The sequence below is a fragment of the Podarcis muralis genome, chromosome 2, assembly GCF_964188315.1.
Source record: "Podarcis muralis chromosome 2, rPodMur119.hap1.1, whole genome shotgun sequence".
NCBI classification, from domain to species: domain Eukaryota; kingdom Metazoa; phylum Chordata; class Lepidosauria; order Squamata; family Lacertidae; genus Podarcis; species Podarcis muralis.
This window is the reverse complement of record NC_135656.1, coordinates 75,600,507-75,619,988: the sequence shown is the minus strand read 5'-3', so window position 1 is coordinate 75,619,988 and position 19,482 is coordinate 75,600,507. Positions and strand designations below refer to the sequence as shown.

Genomic DNA, 19,482 nt, shown 5'->3' with positions numbered 1-19,482 from the left:
GTTAGCCACCCCTCCCAGTTTGGTGTCATCTGCAAATTTGATCAGGATGCCCTTGAGTCCATCATCCAAGTCGTTGATAAAGATGTTGAATAAGACCGGGCCCAAGACAGAACCCTGTGGCACCCCAGTAGTCACTCTTCTCCAGGATGAAGAGGAACCATTGATGAGCACCCTTTGGGTTCGGTCAGTCAGCCAGTTACAAATCCACTGAGTGGTAGCATAGTCAAGACCGCATTTTACCAGCTTCTTTACAAGAATATCATGGGGCACCTTGTCGAATGCCTTGCTGAAATCAAGGTAGGCTACATCCACTGCGTTCCCTTCATCTACCAGGCTTGTATTTTTTACTCCTTTTTCTATTCTCTTTTCCTGGTTCTATTCCATGTTAGATTTTATTTTCATATTGTATTTCATGTTTTAAAATTTTATTTGTAAACCACCCAGAGGGCTTTTGTCATTAGGTGGTATATAAATATTGGAAATAAATAAATCTATGTTGTGACCAATTATTTATTTAGCGCAGGTGGAGTGTATTGTGCTTTATGCAAATCAAGATGCCAGATCCCTGTCCTGAATAGCTTGAAGTTTAAAAGTTGACACAGGGGAAGTGGAGGAAGGGGGAAGTAAAGGCAGGGCTAAACAGGGGAGAGTATGAAATTGCTTCAGTTTCCTGTGCATAGCCTTGGTTACAAAGTTGCAGCAGGGCATGAGTTTTCTCATACAAAACACACAGCAGAGCAAACAACCACTGTTGGCCTTCCTGGTTTTGTGACCATTATCAGCCATTATCTGGAAGAGTGTGTACAATGAATGTAGGTTCATTGGGCTTAGGTCAGGACACAGATTGTGAATGGAACTATTCTCCTTTCAACCGAACTGTGTTATGATTTGTGTGGGCTGACACCTTGGCACCTTGTAATTGAAATATTAAAACACAACAAAACCTCTTTTTTGTATACAGTATTGAGCATCTAAGCTAGGAGTAGCCAACAAGGTGCTCTATAGATGTTTTGGATTACAACTCTGAACAGCCCTAACAGCATGGCCAATGGGAAGTGTAGTCCAAGACATCTAGAGGACACTACATTGGTTACCCTGATCAAATGCCATACCTGAGACAAGAAAGGGCACTTTACCAATGTGTACTGCCCAATGAATCTTCATATTGTCTTCATTAGAGTAAACACAGATGTTGTAAACCTTTCCTCATAGGGGAGTTGCCTTGCTATGTAGAAGTATGATGATTACCTCTAATTTACTCTCTGTATTTTCTTCACCTCGAAGATTATAGATAAACTTTTTTTTCTGAAAACTTTGCTTGAAAAACCAAACATTTCAAATTATAAAGGGTTAATTAAAAAACGGACGTTGTATCTCACTATTTTTAACACCGTCAAATAACAAATTATTTTCTTCCTAAGAGAAGTTGTAAAGTGGAGAAATCTGTCCGTACGTCATTAATATGCGAAATGATTCCTGCTTTTCTGCACATTTCTGCATAATCTGATTCATGGCTATAAAACAAGATATGTGACCTTTTGAGTCACTATAACATCTTCCTCCTTTTGCAGATCTGGGATTTACCTTTGGTCTCTCAACTAGCGTTTTTTGGGGGGGAAGTGGTTAACACCCTTATTTTTCAAACATCATTATAATATACTTCATTGCAAAATACTTTTTAAAATGGACTTGTTAATTACCAATTGTCATGATGACATTAAGGTAGTTAGTATGTTAAAAAAGAAAAGAAAAAAGCAGCAGCTATGGAGTTTGGCAAGATAAATGTACCAAAAAGGCACTTTCAACATCCTAGAAGTAGGATTTTAAGGAATATATAACTGTTGGAGGATATGAATGAGATTGCACAAATTTGGTTAAATGTAGCCATTTAGGCTATGCACATCTTTCTTAACAAGCTTTTAATCTGGACAGATTATTTTGTGTTGTCTTCAGTGTCACCTGCTTTCCCTTTGGTTACATCCCAATGCTGATAGGCAATCTTGTTGAAAACTGTGCACAAATTTATAAACAGTATACACTTAAGCTTTATGGAGCACACTGACTCTCTTTAGAAACATGTATTTTATTAACTTGTGGTTCTAACAAGTGGGGGGAGTCTTTATCTGGAAAGGGGAGGCATGCCTATGTTAAAATGATTAAATAACTTTGCGGTGATTTGGATTTTGAAAAGAAAAAGAGTAACTTGCTTACCAGTTGTTTGGGAAATGAGACGAAGTGTTTTATTTTCTAGTCTCATTACTCTGCACCATCATGTAAGCAAGGATTGAGAATTGAAGACAGAAGGCATTCTGACCTCATTCTAAGCTTGGGCAGAGCCTAGTTCAGTGTTTCCCAACCTTGTGCCTCCAGATGTTTTTGGCCTACAACTCCCATCATCCCTGCCTAGCAAGACCAGTGGCAAGGGATGATGGGAATTGTAGGCCAAAAACAGCTGGAGGCACAAGGTTGGGAAACACTGGCCTAGTTGACACTGCAGGGATTTACCCCTTGACTGACCTTCAAACAAAGCTTGCAGTGAACAGGACAGGGCAACATAATGGCTTAGCATGGTGACTAGACATCACAATATTAGTTTTTAATTGCTGGAGATAAGGTACTGTTCATTCTGTGTTGTGATGCATAGTTAAAAGATCACTTTGAGTAAACATATGCAGTATGTGGCATATGTCTACATTGACTGGGATTTGGGCAGCGTTAAGTGAATCTAATGGGATTAGGAAATACGTAAAATTCAGAAATGGTTTTGTCCTACTCTCCTGTCTGCTCAGCTACAAAACATTAATTGCATAGTCTTGGCAATTAGGCTGAGTTCATGCCCTAGAGAGAGCGAGAGAGAGCATTTATATACTTGGAACTCATTTGATTTTAGCCTGACAAGAGTACTGTTAGTTATGTAAGTCTGAATATAGTAGTGACTTCTCTAATATCACTAAGCAAAACTTGAAGGGTTCAGGAAGTTGAACTTGGGTTTCCTGCACTAATCCCAAACTCCCTGGCTTTTTGAACAGTACAACAGCAAAGCACTCTAGGCCACGGTTCCAATTATATCACTGTAGTTATGGTCCCTTAAAGTTTTCATTCCAGTTCTCTGTAGTTGCTTCTCCTTTCCTTCTTGCAAAATTGACTGGCACTACCTTTTTTCTTTTTGTAATAGTGTTGTAACTTCTAGTGGTTACATCAAGGGTGCCTAACATTTTTTGGCCTGAAAGCTGCCTTGATTATTAGCCATGCCTCTGAGGGTTGCATGTCTGTGGCGGATATAGCCATCATATGTATGTGCATGTACACACACACACACACACACACACACACACAATCAGCACTTCCAGCCCTCCCCACTGGGGTGCAGCTGATTGGAAACACAATCTTTAACATTACACAGAAAGGCAGTTTTCCTGCCCACCCCCATTCCAGCACTGGGGTGGAGAGAAATGCTGCTTTCTTCTTCTTTTTTTTACTCTTGAAGAGCAGTCAGGCTTTGACCCCTGTCTCAGCACTGTGGTTCTTGGAACAAAGAATAGAGAGAGAGAAATCCTTTGGTTCTTTTTGGGTTATCTCTTAAGCAGCAGGCATATAACCTTTAGCAGATCTTGGTGGGCCAGATGCAGCCTGTGATCCATGAGTTATCCACCCATGGATATCACCAGGATTTTTGTTGGGGGGGGGGGAGAACATCAGATTTGTATTGATTATAGGGGGCAGCTGCCTCCCTGCCCTCCCCGGCCTCACCGCTGTATCCACCCCTGTTTTAGACAGTGGACTTACCCAGTGTTGTGGGAGGATGATACAGGGTCACTGATTTTAAAGAGTTTGCAAGAGGGAGGAGAGGCTGAAGAATGAGCACACATGGGATCATAGTTCAGCTACCCTTAAAGCAATGCACTGGCTGTGTGTGAGCTACAATTGTGCCCCTCAATTGGCCTTGAAGGCAGCTGTTAAAGACTTTATTTACTTCTGGGAATTAAGGGGCCCAACAGTTGTAAGAATGATACTGCAATTTTGAGCATGCTTGTGTTTTTATTTACTATTTATTGCTATTGTGGAATATTTGTAATGATGTTTAAATTAAATGATGTTTAAATTATATTGTTTACCATCCTGGATTGCTGCTTGGTAGGGCAGGCAAGAAAGAAATAGAAAGAAGTGCCTTTCTGTATAATGTTAAAGGCTGCTGGAACTGTTTTTCATGTAGCCTAATGACAAGCTCTGGAGAACTCAAAAGCTTGCACGCTGTTTTGTGAAATTTTGGTTGGTGTAATACGCAATATAAAACAAAATCTTTATTTGGATAGCCAGCTGCAGTTTTGTTACAGAATCATGTGTATTAGAAGAGGCATGTTGCACACAGATGTGGAAACAGTTGCATCGCTTATCACATGTGGAAATTATATTTCTGATTAAGGACTATTAAGCCTATCTAATTAAATGACACTAGCTATTATCTTGCTCTGGTGGAGCCAAATTGAGACAAAGGATTGTACCAGTGCAGTGGTGTTTAGGATAGAGAAACTTAACCGTTTTCTCCAGCATTTCTTGATAGAAAGCTATTGAGATTGTCTTTCTCAATATTGAACTTCAGTATTGAAATATCCATTACATGAGCCAGATTGTTTGAGAGAGAAAGAGAATCTACAAGCGTAGGTTGGCTAGATTGGTCATGTTTTAACTGTCTCATACTGGGAGTATGAAGGACATTAATTTTAAGGCTTTGAACAGGGAGCTAAAAATAGGTGATTGGATCCACAATTGTGTGAATGGGAGGTCATTTATACTATGAGACTTTCCTGCTCTGTCTGTCCCCCCACGTAGCTGCTAGTGTACGCGAAAAGCATTTCCGGATGGTTGGGATTTGTTATTCCAAGCTTAATTTCTTCCTCATTTACAGTGCGCAAAGTACCATCAGACGAAATTTTTTAAATGGCAGAATAATAGAATTGCAGAGTTGGAAGGGACCCTGAGGGTCATCTAGTCCAACTTCCACAATGCAGAAATCCTGTCCACATCTGTCTCTGGGTGGGCTTGAACCACCCACCTTCTGGTTAACAGCCAGATGCACTGACCCATTACACCACCTGAAATATTTAACCCAGGATTATAATATGAAGGCCAAACAGATAAAACACATGAGAGTTATGGGTTCTAACATCGTTCCCTCTTCCACATATTATCTCACCTTTGTTCATTTTCTATTCTTATTGCTTTGGATAAATGAATGAGAGCCAGAGCACAAAATCTTGCAGAAAATGTCGTAGAGAGAATCTCTAAATCTTTGTTTCCTGCTAGGTGATCTGGAAATGAGCTCCAGTTCTGCTCTACAGCAATAAAGTTGTTGCCCCAAAACTTTCTGCATAGAGTTTCATAACAGGTGAAGGTAAAAAGGTAAAGGACCCCTGGATGGTTAAGTCCAGTCAAAGGTGACTATGGGGACTATTGGTATGCTTTCAAACTGCTAGGTTGGTTACCTTTTTAGTTTGATTACAACTGGCCTGTTGTCTCCTTAAATCTTCATATACATAGTGCTTGGCTATGTGACTATGAAGTGCCATCTACTGGTGATATTTGACTTTATAAAAAATGCGTGATATTTCATGTCTTTAATTTTTAATTATATGAAATCAAGTAATGCACACATACACATACATATTTGCTTTACAGGATCAATTTAATTGATTGGCTGGTTCAACTGTGATGGAAGACTAAAGGGTAAATTTTAGAAGTAAATTACTCCTGTTGACTGAATATAAACAGATGTAACGCAGATACTGATGAATATAATTGCTGTCAGAACTCTGCTTTTTACTGATTAACTGACCATGCTGGGGAAACCCAGCCAGATGGGTGGGGTATAAATAACAATAACAACAACAATAATAGTAATAATAAAATGTCTCTCTCCACTGCCAGAGGCAGTAAGTCTCTGTATATCATTTTGAGAACCACAGATGGGAAGAGTGATGTTGTGCTCAGGTCTTGCTTGTGGGCTTCCCATGGTCATCTGGCTGTGAAAACAGAATGCAGGACTTGATGGGCTTTTGGCCTGATCCTGCAGGCCACATCTTGTGTTCATATAAACAGACACATAAAGAGAGCAAGGGAGTGATACTTAATACTAAGAATGATTGGTTGGTTTTCTAGTAAAAAGTTTGAATAGTGTAATAATGTATATAATATTTTTGTTGAAGTGATTTTTTTATATGTATATAAAAAGAATGTTTGTTAGCTTTGTGGATAGATATATGGTTGTGGTTTCTCACCCTCACCATGTGTTAACCATTTTCTTTGTCTTATTCACAATTTGCCCTTGCACTGCATTGTGCAAACATATATCATTGGGCGCAAGTAATATTGAAATGCAGATTTACCTACCTGATTCTCCTGATCTAAATAGTTGCTATGTTCAGGCACAGTAAAGACTTATTTCCTTTGTGCTAGGACTTTGACAGACATTCTGACCAATAATTTTAATAAACCACAATATTATAAAGAGATTTGCAAGATCCATCACTCTAGCCACTACAGAAACTGTCCCGGCAAGCAAATCACTTTCTCATCTCAAGTAATTGAATGTAAATCTTGTATCTGCTACACAGCATGTTGCACTACCATGGAATTCTGAGAATGAAAAGCAGGTCGAGCAACATGCCAGCATTGCAAACTACCGCAATAAAGATCTCATGTGAGAGCTCCCAAACTTCAGGAAGTGCATGTAATGTTTAGACCTGGCCTTGCAATGTGGTATGTGAGAGGTAGGGGGAGCACAAGATCACAATGCTTAGAGTCAACCAATATCATTACACCTGAGTCAAGCCTTAGAATCTCATATTATCACTAGGATCATAAACCCTTTTAATAGCCCTAAATGTTAAAAAAAACCAAAGAGCAAAATAATCCTTAAAGAATGTCATTACAACCTCACATTATCGCAGGCGTATTACTTCAGAGAAGAGTATGTTTTGTGTACAGATTGGCTATTTTCAGTAGACAAGATTTTAACCTAATTTTTACATTAAAATATTTAAAGCATCTTATTTATTTGCACAAGTATTGTCTTGCTCCTATAATCTTAAGATACAATAGTAAAGCACCTTTGAAGATAAGCAGTTTAGCTAGTCAGCAGTAGAACAATTAGTAAATCCTTACTGCAGTAATTATAGATAGCTTCCTGACCCTCTTATTGTTAGGTTATGGTCAAGACCATCTTCCAGATGATAGAAAAGGAAATGGCACTAGAAAAGGAAATGTCTACCCAATCAGCTTTCATATTTGGTCACAAAGACTGCAGCAACATGCACTTGCTTTGAAGTTAAGTAGTACTGAAACTTCTACCACCTGGGAAATAATTAAAAAACAAGAAGTTCCCATTGCTTTATGAGAGGCTTCCAAGGCTCAGTGTGATATCAAGCACAGCCCCTAAATCCCAGTCTCCCCCAACTGGGCGCTTTCCACATGTTTGGTGTGTGTCTCCTATCAGTCCAAACTAACCTGGCTATGCTGGGTGAAGGTTGATGGGAGTTGTAGTTCCAAACACCTTCAGGGCACCAGATTGGGGAAAGCTGCTTTAAAGTGTCATGGGACTTAGTTGTTTTTATACTTCTATACCACGATTTTCAACACGTGTGAAAATAAGCTGGGCTAAGTGGCAATTCCCCACCTGCACCCCAAGAAAGCAGGTGCTTAATTCCCGATTTGCATCAGAGGGACTGAATGAGCAGAGAACACACCGTAGTAACTACTGTCTTGCCCCATGATTCAGGACCAGGACAGAACATGTAGTTTAAAATTTCTGTTTTCCCTCTTTGTGTGGGAAAGACTAATATAAAACTTAGCTCTCAGCTGTTTATCTTATGAACATTCTGCAAATGGATCTTCAGCGAAACTAAGAACAGGTTTTTCATGCCTTTTTAAGTACCACATCTAGCTTTTAAGAAGCTGGATAAAAAGAAACATAAAAGTTTTCTAGTGGGAAAGTATAACTCCTACTTGATAATTGCACAATTATGTTAAATACCTTTTCCCCCTCCCGCTTGTTTCCAGGAACTCATAAGCCTTGCGTAGACAGGAATCGAGAGCTACCAACTGATCTTCTGGCTGGTTTCCAGTAAATGGGCATGGATTCTTCAGCCAATACTGCAGATCTGATTGGCTGGCCAAATAGTGCAGGATCTGCAGTACTGTTCAGAGATTAAAACCTTTGAGCATGTTTTTACTGCATGTTCTTGTTAATTGAGGTGAAGTTGTTGCTGTTCTGTATCTTTATTTCAGATTTTGTTGCGATTTATGTGGAAATTGTTCAGTTTGGTTTTGTATTTTTAAATGTTTAACTTACTGTTTATGACTACTTTCATTATGTTGTAGTTCTGTATTTTTTTTAACGTTGTAAGCTGCTTTGAGCATGGTTTGCACTGTGGAAAGGAAGCATACAAATAAAATTAGGGATGGTTGGATGCCATGTTAGTACAGGTGCACCTGAATGATAATTATTTGATCTTTTATCTAAAAGTTGGGCACCAAAGAGGCAGAATAAGCCATGAGACAGAATAATCAAATATACTTTATTATTACAGAAACAGAAAGGTCAATTAATTGCAGGGTTGCTAACCTTTTTGGTCTTGTGCGCACATCTAGAATTTTGAGAGTGCCTCTGACACGACCCCTCTGGTGGTTTCTCCCCCCCCCCCCCACTGTGCTTTTCCATGGCATCTGGGTAAGAGTTGGATCCAGTAGAATTAAATGTGCATTATTTTAGACAGTATCCCCCCTCTCCCGCACCATCAAAATTAAAGCTTAACAGTAAGTAGACTGCTGAGTAAAAGATTTGGTACTTGCCAGCACCACAGAAACTTTGACCCAAGCCAAAGCGTGGATCCTCATGGATTTTACACAGGAGGACAACAAAGGCAACAACAAATCACTGACACTTCTGTGGACACAGAGGTGACCTATGATTTGATAGTGGCTTTGAAGGAGTCCCTTTTAAAAATGATAAGCCCTTGAATTCGTGTTTTGGAAAGCAGCTGATCTATGGTGTCTATGACTCATGTCAATGGAGACAGATGTGATCTATGATTTGGTAGTGTTTGGTAGGAGCAAGAATGATATGCCATTCCAAGAGGAGCCGTTTTATTGAGTCCAATGTGTTTGAGCTCATGTACATTTGCTCTATGGCACTCTGTATTTCTCCTGATTCCTGCCCTGGACACTCTATTTCCCTCCCTCCCCTCAAATATTGCAGTTCACTCCCTTTTATCCTGTCTTCCCCCCTTTCCCTCCTACCCTCTCAGTTGCTCCACTTTCTGTTCAGCTATTGATCTGAGCCTTGAAAAATATGTAGAGGAGATGGGAAAAAGGGTCACTCTTCCAGCTTAACTCCTTTAGCTCCACATACTTCTCAGTGTGGAAAATAGGTACCCCTCCTCAGTATTTCAAGGAAGGTGAGCTTTGAGGCTTCATGGGCACCTCAAAAGTGTCATTGTACACACAAGGACCATGTTGGCAACCCCAGATATTCAGATTGGTCTAGCACCAACTATGTGGGTAAGTGGTACAAAGGACAGAGGGGATCAGGACATTATTATTAATTAATAATAATAATAATAATAAAATAATAATAATAATAATTTATTCAATTTATCTACAGCCCTTTACCAAAATACCTTAGGGCAGCGTTCAACACTAGAAACATATTACAAAACATCAATGGAAAAAACATAGTAAAAAGTATACCAACAGACAGCCTAATGGTAAAATAATTACAATAATAACAGACGTACAGAGTGAGAAGGGGCAATGGGCTATGAGAAGACTGGAGAAAGATGGAGGGCAATAGGCACCAGCTGTATGTGCAGGATCAAACTGGGGTTAGAGATTAAATTCAGGTGCCTAAAGTAGCATAGGTTACTGGTTTGCTTGGAGAGCAGAAAGGACGGAAAAATCAGAAAATTAAAGAGGGAAAAGAACCCGGAACATGGTTGTTATCAATTCCCAGGGTAGTCAATATGTTGTCGTCCAGATATAGTTTGACTCCATCTCCCATCAGCCTTGACCATCGGACATGTAGACTGGAGCTGATGGGAGATGGAGTCTAATAACATTTGGAGAGCACCGCATTGGCTACCCCTGACTTATCAGCACTTGAGGGAGGATGCTGTCCTGTAGATCCTTGACCAGTCTGCAGTAGAGTAACAGGGGGGCAAGCCTTTTTGGGTGAAGGCATAGAAGAATAATTCAAGGTTGCAGTTTCCCTTGGAACCCTGATGAGGAGTACAAAATAATAAAGAACCAGGGAACAAGGTAGGAAGGGTGAGCAGAGCTAACTAACTTGACTGAATGAGCATGGCCTGAACACTGCTTTTAGTTTTTGATCCTTTTAGAATTTGGTTATGAGAGGGAGCAATTTCCCTAGATATTTATTTAATTTAAAGCACCTGTAATTTGCTTAATATTTAAAAATCTCTAAGCAGTGTACAATATTAAAAACATCCATTATCATTAAAACAAAAAATTCAGCCTAAAGCTAATAAAACTACAGTATAAAAGCATCTAAAACAAAACCAATAAATAAGGATAAATAAGGGATAAACAAGGACGAGAGCATTTAAAACAGTAGAGGCCTACCATGGATGACAAGTGCAGAACTGTGTGGGGTGTAATAAAGGGTCCTGTTTGAAGGGAGAACATTAACCTTGATGGATGATAATGGGCATTACCTGTTTCCTGGTACTTGCAGTGCCTCAGGCATGGAGCTTCCTCTAGGCCAGGGCTCAGAAACCAATTAAAAGGTGCCACGCGTGTGGCGCTGTGGGTTAAACCACAGAGCCTAGGGCTTGCCGATCAGAAGGTTGGCAGTTCGAATACCCGCGACGGGGTGAGCTCCTGTTGCTCGGTCCTTGCTCCTGCCAACCTAGCAGTTGAAAGCACGCCAATGCAAGTAGATAAATAGGTATCGCTCCAGCGGGAAGGTAAAGCGGCTTAGTCATGCTGGCCACATGACCCGGAAGCTGTACGCCGGCTCCCTCGACCAGTAAAGTGAGATGAGTGCCGCAACCCCAGAGTCGTCCGCGACTGGACCTAACGGTCAGGGGTTCCTTTACCCTTACCTTTAGGCAAGAAAGGAAGGTGTTTTCCTTTTCTGGAGTTCTCAGTCACTTCTGCTGTAGAAGCTAATGACTGATCTTGTTATGGCTCCCTAAGCATCAGCTTAGTTCACCTTCCCAGACAGTGCTGAATTTTTTTTGAGTCAAAAGTGCTGAGATATACCGTATTTTTCGCTCTATAAGACGCACCAGACCATAAGACGCACCTAGTTTTTGGAGGAGGAAAACAAGAAGAAAAAATATTCTGAATCTCAGAAGCCAGAACAGCAATAGGGATCGCTGCGCAGCGAAATAGCAATCCCTCTTGCTGTTCTGGCTTCTGGGATAGCTGCGCAGCCTGCATTCGCTCCATAAGACGCACACACATTTCCCCTTACTTTTTAGGAGGGGAAAAGTGAGTCTTATAGAGCAAAAAATACGGTAATTAAAAGAGTGGTGAGGTTGAGCTCCTTGGTAAGAATTTAGGGGACTGTTCTGTGTGAGAGAGTGGCTGGCAGCAATGCAGTTCATTGTTAATACTGCTGGTCAGAGGTGAAGCTTGTTTGGATTCCTAGTTTTAAAAAAACAACTCTTCTAATTATCAGATTGCAACAGTCAGTTGCCTTAGACCTCATGCCAGAACAAATCCATGGCTCTGTTGCATGTATTCATGTTCTTAATGTTCTCTTGAGTTGCAGGCAGACTGGTTGCACTTTGAAATGTTCATTACCTACTTAAATAAAATGCTTGAGCATACAGTATGATTCATGTTAGAGCAGGGGCTTCTGTCTTCACTTTTAACTCCCACCCAAAGCACACTGAGCACAGCTAATGGCAATATATTATTTCCCCTCAATTTTTAAATCAGGTGGTTGGAAATTTCTGCTGGCAATCCCAGAAATTGGGCATTTGCAGGGCCTGGCTGCCATCCCATGACCGCTGCAGCAAAGGGACATTTTTTTCCTGCCCCCCCCCCCCTTACAACCTGAGCGATGGAGTTGTATAAACCCCAACGCTGCCAGTCAGTGATTAGGACTGCAGTCCAATTTGACTACCCCTCTGGAGATTTAAAGTGGTTTAGGCTGCAATCCGATATACACTTACCGTCCAATTTTAACTCAACGAAGTGGCGTAGCGTGGGGGGTGCAGGGGGGGGCCAGCCGCACCGGGCGCAACATCTGGGGGTTAGGGTTAGGGGGCGCAAATCCATGGGTTAGGGGGCGCAAATTACTTGCCTTGCCCCAGGTGCTGACAACCCACGCTACGCCACTGACTCAACGGGGATCACTTCTGAGTTGACATGCACAGGACTGCACGGTTAGTAATGCTGGATTTTTAAAAAAGTCGTTAAGGACTCTTAACGATCTTCCACACTGAGCCCTCTCCTAAAACTACAGCTCCCAAAATGCTAAGGCGTAACAAACCTGTGAATGACTGTATTCCCTCCCCCCCATCCCCAAGGACAGTTGCGGATTAGCCTGAACACATTACTGCAGACGTTAAGTGGCATTTAAAGCGGGTTGATGCTTGCTTTTACCCATATGCGCCTACCTGCGAGTAAGCACCATGGGCCCCAGTGCGGCTTTGCCTTGTGTTACCCCAGCCAAGGCATCCCTTTGTCTCCGCGAAGCGCGCAGGGGGCGGAGCCCAGCCTCGGCGCCTCGCGCGCATTGCTTCGCTCCGGAGTTGGGGGCGAGTCTTCCTGCTCCGCAACTTGTTCCCCGCGCTGGCCTGAGGGGGCGGAGCGTCCTGCAGGCCCCGCCCTCCGGTGGCATTGCCAGCACCCCCCCACCCCCCGCTATAGCCGAGGATCCAGGACACGCGCCGGCTGGCTGGCTGTCGGCGGCGGCGGCGGCGCACCTTCCCGGATCTTCCTTGGAGCTTGTCGCAGCAGGCGGGACCGCAGGAGGGAACGAGCCCCCAATGCGAGAATGGCGTCTCCGCCGGCTCGAGAGCTCACGCAGAACCCCCTGCAGAAGATCTGGGTGCCTTACAACAACGGGCTGCCTGCAAAGCACAGCGCGCAGCGAGGCGGTAAGCAAATATTGGCGGGCAGATCTCGGGGCGCCTTGGCTTGCGGGGACACCGGAGTTGCATCAGCCCGCAGCCCGCGAGGGTGTGTGCCGGGGATTGAGGAAGCAGGACGTGGTAGCGGAGGCCTCTTGAGGGGAACGAGAGGCGATGCGAAAATCTTAACACCTCAGCAGAAAGAATAGGAAAGCCGGCGTCTTCCGAGGAGAGGCGGGGTAGCTGGATGACCCTCCCTCCGCTGGTGCCCGGAGTGGCTGTGCTCCTCGCTCCCGGAGCGCCGTGCCCAACGCATGTCCATTAGGGTCCTGGAGAGGCACAGCTCAGAGGGATCGAAGCGATGCCCTCTGAGTGCCCGTTATTCTTGGCGCAAGGTCTTCGCGAGTCATACAGGCTCTGGAGACATTTGCTAGCTCCCATTCACCTTCTGGTGGGCTGCAGTAAAAAGTACATAGAATGTGTTTCGCCTTAAAGATCCTGCCAATAAATACTTGATAACGTCCACCTTTGGGGAGGAAATCAGGTGGTTTCTCCATACTCTTGACATCGACTCCCTTTGCCAAGTGTACTGCCCCCCTGTTCCTCAGTCTCCCTGTACCCCAGCTTTCTTGCACGCTCTTTGCTTTCTAGTAAAAGAAAGAAAGAAAATAAAATAAAAGCTATAGCAGGAGCAACATGGAACAACAAAAAAAGGCAAGGGGGAGATAAAGGGGGAGGAATTCAGCTTTTGACAAAGTACCTCACCGAAGACTGCTGAGTAAGCCTAGCAGTCAGTGAATAGAAGGAAAGGTCCTCTCATGGATCATAAATAGGTTACGCTGCTGGAAGCAAAGAGTAGGAATAAATGAGCAGTTCTCTGAATGCAGTGAAGTAGAAAGTGGAGTCTCCCAAGGATCGATATTGGGACCTGTGGTTTTTAACTTACTCATAAAAGATCTAGAGTTTAGAGTGAACAGCAAGTGGGCGTAGCCAGGATTTTTTTTGGGCAGGCCTTTTGTTAGGGGTGCAGAACCTCAGTTAGCTATGTATTTTTATTGATTTATATTTATTATGTGGGCATCTGCTCCTCCCTGCCCCCCTGTGGCTACGCCCATGTTGAGCAGTGAGGTGGCTAAGTTTGCTGATGATACTAATTTTTTCAGAGTCCTTAAAACAAATAGAGATTGCAAAAAGTGCCAAAGGGACCTCTCCAAACTGAGTGAATGGGTGGTAAAATGGCAAATGCAACTGAATGTAAACAGGCTGAAAATCTTAGTTTTTGGGGTCTTAGTAGATAGTTCAATGAAGATGTTGAACCAGTGTGCTGCAGTGGTGATGAAAAAGGAAAATTCCTTGCTAGAGATCATTAGGGAAGGAATTGAAAACAAAACTGCCAGTATCAAAATGCTGTCGTACAAATCTCGGGTATGACCGTATTTGGAATACTGTATAGTTCTGGTTGCCTCACCTCAAAAAGGATATTGTAGATTGGGAAAAGGTTCAAAAAGAGGCAACTAAAGTGATTAAGGGGATGGAGGGAAGGTTGCAGCATCTGCGACTTTTTAATTTAGAGAAAAGGTAAGGTTTGATATCATAGACATGTACATGGACAAGCGTGGCATGGAGAGAACTTTTTTTCTCCCTCTCTCATAACACCAAAACTCATGGCCATCCAGTGAAGCTGAATGATGGAAGAGTCAGGACAGATAAAAGAAAGTATTTCTTCATGCAGGGAGTGCATAATTAAACTATGGCATCCGCTCCCATAGGAGGCCTTGAAGGCTACCAACCTAGATGGCTTTAAAAGAGGATTTAGCTATATTAATGGAGATGGCTATCAAAAGCTACTGCTATGCCCTGCCTCCACAATTGTAAGCAGTAATGCTTCTAAACACCAGTTGCTGGAAACCACAGGATGGGAAAGTGCTCAGATCCTTGCTGTGTGTCTCCCACAGGCATCTGGTTGGCCACTGTGAGAACAGGATGCTAGACTAGGTGGGCCATTGGCCTAATCTAACAGGCTGTTATTCAGTGATCCTGCGTGTGGGCTTCTGGGACTCTGGGTTTCTCAGGCCTGTGGATTTCTTGCTTCTGCACTAAAGAACACATGCAGGCAATGGGTGTCAATATTTTTGGTTTGGTTCCGTTCCAGTAATAAATACCAAACAACTGGAAAATGAGGCAAATCCTGAGAAGAGGTGGGCTGCTTGTAAACAGGATATCTGTTCACCTATAGCAGAATGCCTACTTTGTCCCACCCAAAAAATCAGATATATCGGCAGGTGCGAGCCAACATAGATTGAAAGAATGAGTGTGCCTGCCTGCCTATTGGAGTCATATATAATCAAATTGGCTTTCACTTAAGAGGATACTCTTGTCTCAAGATTACATAGATTCATGTCCCCTTTGGCAAATTCTTTTCTCCAGAAATCTATCTCTGGAAGCTTACAGATGCCTTCTGCTCCTTTGTTGCACTACCTTTGACCGTATCAGGTATATCAGCCCCCATGTTGGCTGCAGCCATTGAAAAAAAAAAAAAACAGCATATGTCCAGCATGTCACTTGGCAGGTTGCAGGGTTAAGTCATGAGCAGTACAAGTCACTTCTATGCCTATGTCTAAAATGGTGGTGTGGATTGCTACTTGTCCTAGCTAAGTGATCAAGTGGTTATTTGCATCTCTGATACAGGCAATGGCATGTTGTTATGATCTGAATGGCAGTGGTCCCCAAACAGTTTACAAACGAATAAACTATTTTTTATCTAATTCCTGATATTGAAAGTAAAAGGCACCACTCTTGGGTCTTTTTTTTTTGGCCTCAACGCTAATCTGGATGGTGGCTAGCAGATTGAGATTGAATCCTGACAAGACAGAAGTACTGTTTTGGGGGACAGGAGGCGGGCAGGTGTGGAGGATTCCCTGGTCCTGAATGGGGTAACTGTGCCCCTGAAGGACCAGGTGCGCAGCCTGGGAGTCATTTTGGACTCACAGCTGTCCATGGAGGCACAGGTCAAATCTGTATCCAGGGCAGCTGTTTACCAGCTGCATCTGGTACGTAGGCTGAGACCCTATCTGCCTGCAGGCTGTCTCGCCAGAGTGGTGCATGCTCTGGTTATCTCCCGCTTGGACTACTGCAATGCGCTCTACGTGGGGCTACCTTTGAAGGTGACTCGGAAACTACAACTAATCCAGAATGCGGCAGCTAGACTGGTGACTGGGAGCGGCCGCCGAGACCATATAACACCGGTCTTGAAAGACCTACATTGGCTCCCAGTACGTTTCGGAGCACAATTCAAAGTGCTGGTGCTGACCTTTAAAGCCCTAAACGGCCTTGGTCCAGTATATCTGAAGGAGCGTCTCCTCCCCCATCGTTCTGCCCAGACACTGAGGTCCAGTTCCGAGGGCCTTCTGGCGGTTCCCTCACTGCAAGAGGCCAAGTTACAGGGAACCAGGCAGAGGGCCTTCTCGGTAGTGGCGCCCGCCCTGTGGAACGCCCTCCCATCAGATGTCAAAGCGATAAACAACTACCTGACATTCAGAAGACATCTGAAGGCAGCCCTGTTCAGGGAAGTTTTTAATATGTGACATTTTTGTGTATTTTTCATCTTTGTTGGAAGCCGCCCAGAGTGGCTGGGGAAACCCAGCCAGATGGGCGGGGTACAAATAATAAATTATGATTATTATTATTATCATTATTATTAATCTCTGGTTTGCATGCTCCTCCTTCAGTATGGCTATGAAGAGGAGATTGGAAGCAGCTGCTTCTGTTTGGGAGTTATTTGTGTTATTTATTACAGTGGTACCTCGGGTTAAGTACTTAATTCGTTCCGGAGGTCAGTTCTTAACCTGAAACTGTTCTTAACCTGAAGCACCACTTTAGCTAATGGGGCCTCCTGCTGCTGCTGCGCCGCCGGAGCACGATTTCTGTTCTCATCCTGAAGCAAAGTTCTTAACCTGAGGTACTATTTCTGGGTTAGCGGAGTCTGTAACCTGAAGCGTATGTAACCCGAGGTACCACTGTACATTTATATATACCACCCTTTTCTTCCGAGGAGCTCAAGGTGCATGGTTCTGATCCTCCCCATTTCATCCTCACAACAACCCTGTGAAGTAGGTTAGGCATGGTGAGTGGCCCAAAGTCCCCCAATGAGCTTCATGGCTGAGTGGGGAGTAACATCAATTTGTTTAATCATCCCAGATTGGGTATATGGTTTTTGGAAGCAAGTCAACTTCAAACCATACTTTATGCATCTGGATTGTTTCAACTAATCATGGTTCAGATTAACCACAGTTTGGGGTTCAGAGGACTGCAGTTCCATCTAATATGGAAGCTTCTGATCTCCTTGCAGGAAGGTGAGGGGTGTATGTGCATGCAAGGCTTACTGACTTGTAGTGGTAAATCATGGTTTAGTGATATGTCCAAACATTGCTGTGTGTTTCCCACTAGTATAGGGGAAGGAAGAGGCTATGGAGCAGGGGTCAGCAACCTTTTTCAGCCGTGGGCTGGTCCACTGTCCCTCAGACCATGTGGTGGGCCGGACTCTATTTTGAAAAAAAATAAATGAACGGATTCCTATGCCCCACAAATAACCCAGAGATGCATTTTAAATAAAAGCACCAGGTAAAAACACCAGGCAGGCCCCACAAATAACCCAGAGATGCATTTTAAATAAAAGGGCACATTCTACTCATGTAAAAACATGCTGATTCCCGGACCCTCCGTGGGCCGGATTGAGAAGGTGATTGGGCCGCATCTGGCCCACAGGCCTTAGGTTGCCTATCCCTGCTATGGAGATGCATGGTTGAGAAAGGAAGGGTAAAATAATGCTGCAGAAGAAGACTATAGTTCATAGTAACAACATCAATTTGCTCAATTCCTGGACGGTTCTGTGCGTCCATGTGTATTAACTATAATTTGGCAAAAACAGTACTGTAGATGTTACTGTTTTCTGTTTTCCTACTTTCCTCTAACATCGATTTTTCATGCACTAACCCCCCCCCCCCAAAAAAAAAACCTTTAATGGTGCTGGGACAATGGGAATATTAGTGTTTTGAACAGAGTGATTTATTACCACAGAGGCTGAAGGCTAGGAAAATGAAGATAAAAATTGAACGAGCTTTTAAAAAGTGACATTGAACTGACTAATGGGGGGTACGGACTGCTCTTAGCTTAAGTTGAAGCATTAATGATGAAAGAGTGTGATATCCATCTGCTATCGTTTTCAGTAATCTAATCCTGAAGATGTTTTGTACTAAGCCGAAACTGAGCGCAACCTGGCCTTTCTATAATTGGCATGAACCAAAGTTATTTTGGAGTTAATCTTTCAGGTTGTTTTAAGATCTGCACAGTCCTCCCGGAACCTGTGCGTGAATGTGGAGTTGAATAAATTTATACAGCAGTTTGGCCCCATTTTGGCAGTATTCCAGAAGGATCTGGCTGGTTAATGGTTTCAAATAGCTTCTTGTTGGAGTTATTTGAATTAGTGCTTCCTGGAACACAGTTTAACGCTTAAACTAGTGCTTTAAGTGTGCATTTGGAATAAGATATGGTCAAAATAATGGAATATTTCTGTTAAGACTATGGGAGAGGGGTTTAGGCCTGTTCTGAACCATCAGACATATGTGCAAAGATCTTAAAGGTAGTACTGAGTATAAAATATATGCATAGATGGTGCAGTTTCTAAGGCTGGGATGGGGAGCCTGTGACTCTCCATCTGTTGGACTGCAACTCCCACCGGCTCCAGTCACCACGGTGCGTGATCAAGGATGATGTAGGCCTGCAACATCTGAGAAGAGCACAGGTTCTTCCTTTCTGTCCTAAGGACTGGCACATGAACAAATAGCAGATATGCCACTTCAGACCTTTGGTCCATCTAGCCCCGTATGGTCTATGGTTCTCAAGCAGGGACATCAACTGCTTCCTGATACTTTCAGCTGGAGGTGTTGGGTATTGAAACTGGACCCTTCTGCAGGCATGTGCTCTGCCACCAGACTTTGGCCCCTCTCTATAGCAGTAGTGCAGGACTGTCAAACATTTATCATAGTGGATGTCTCTAAACATCGGGAAAACAATTGTCCAGGCCTTCCCTCATGTGAAAATGGATGTGCAGAGAGTGAGTGAGTTCCTGTTGTGATGGTTATCTTTGTCCTTGTCATGGAACAGGCTGATGAAAGTAAAGAGGAATGCACAAGGTTACTATGTCTACAGTAGCTGAGTAAAAGAGCTGAATTAAAAATAGATGACTGACCCATAAATGTTTTTGCACTGTTTGACACTCAGTACAAAAGTTGGTACTATTGAAGCCTGGGCAAAAAAAGAGACAAGGACTGAAGGGAAGTATAGGCTTAATGGTAAGTATTTACAGAGGCTGGCTTTGCTACAG

At 43.1% G+C, this 19,482-nt stretch overlaps 1 protein-coding gene and 1 long non-coding RNA gene across 8 annotated transcripts in view; one reads left to right on the top strand and one right to left on the bottom strand.

Annotated features, from left to right (window-relative positions):
- PFKFB4 (6-phosphofructo-2-kinase/fructose-2,6-biphosphatase 4) overlaps positions 1 to 19,482 on the top strand; it is a 70,937-nt gene that overhangs the window by 15,079 nt on the left and 36,376 nt on the right. For 3 of the 5 annotated variants that reach the window (XM_028718828.2, XM_028718829.2, XM_028718831.2), the window contains exon 1: positions 12,892 to 13,127. The exons of 1 other annotated variant lie outside the window; for it this stretch is intronic. In XM_028718828.2, the coding sequence (XP_028574661.1) occupies positions 13,025 to 13,127 (103 nt within the window). In that variant the 5' untranslated portion in view covers positions 12,892 to 13,024. Of the gene's footprint in view, positions 1 to 12,890; positions 13,128 to 19,482 lie in introns of those variants that run through there. One more of the 5 variants, XM_077924807.1, reaches the window with a different exon arrangement.
- LOC114591607 (uncharacterized) lies at positions 4,289 to 12,848 on the bottom strand. Of its 3 annotated transcripts, XR_003705300.2 has the most exons (4): positions 12,645 to 12,848; positions 10,728 to 10,921; positions 8,030 to 8,423; positions 4,289 to 6,020 (listed from the first exon to the last, which is right to left on the bottom strand). It is a non-coding gene; the product is annotated as an uncharacterized LOC114591607 (long non-coding RNA). The 3 variants fall into 3 exon arrangements; XR_013391954.1 differs by having other exon boundaries at positions 4,289 to 8,423; XR_013391955.1 differs by lacking the exon at positions 12,645 to 12,848 and adding an exon at positions 12,198 to 12,217 and having other exon boundaries at positions 4,289 to 8,423.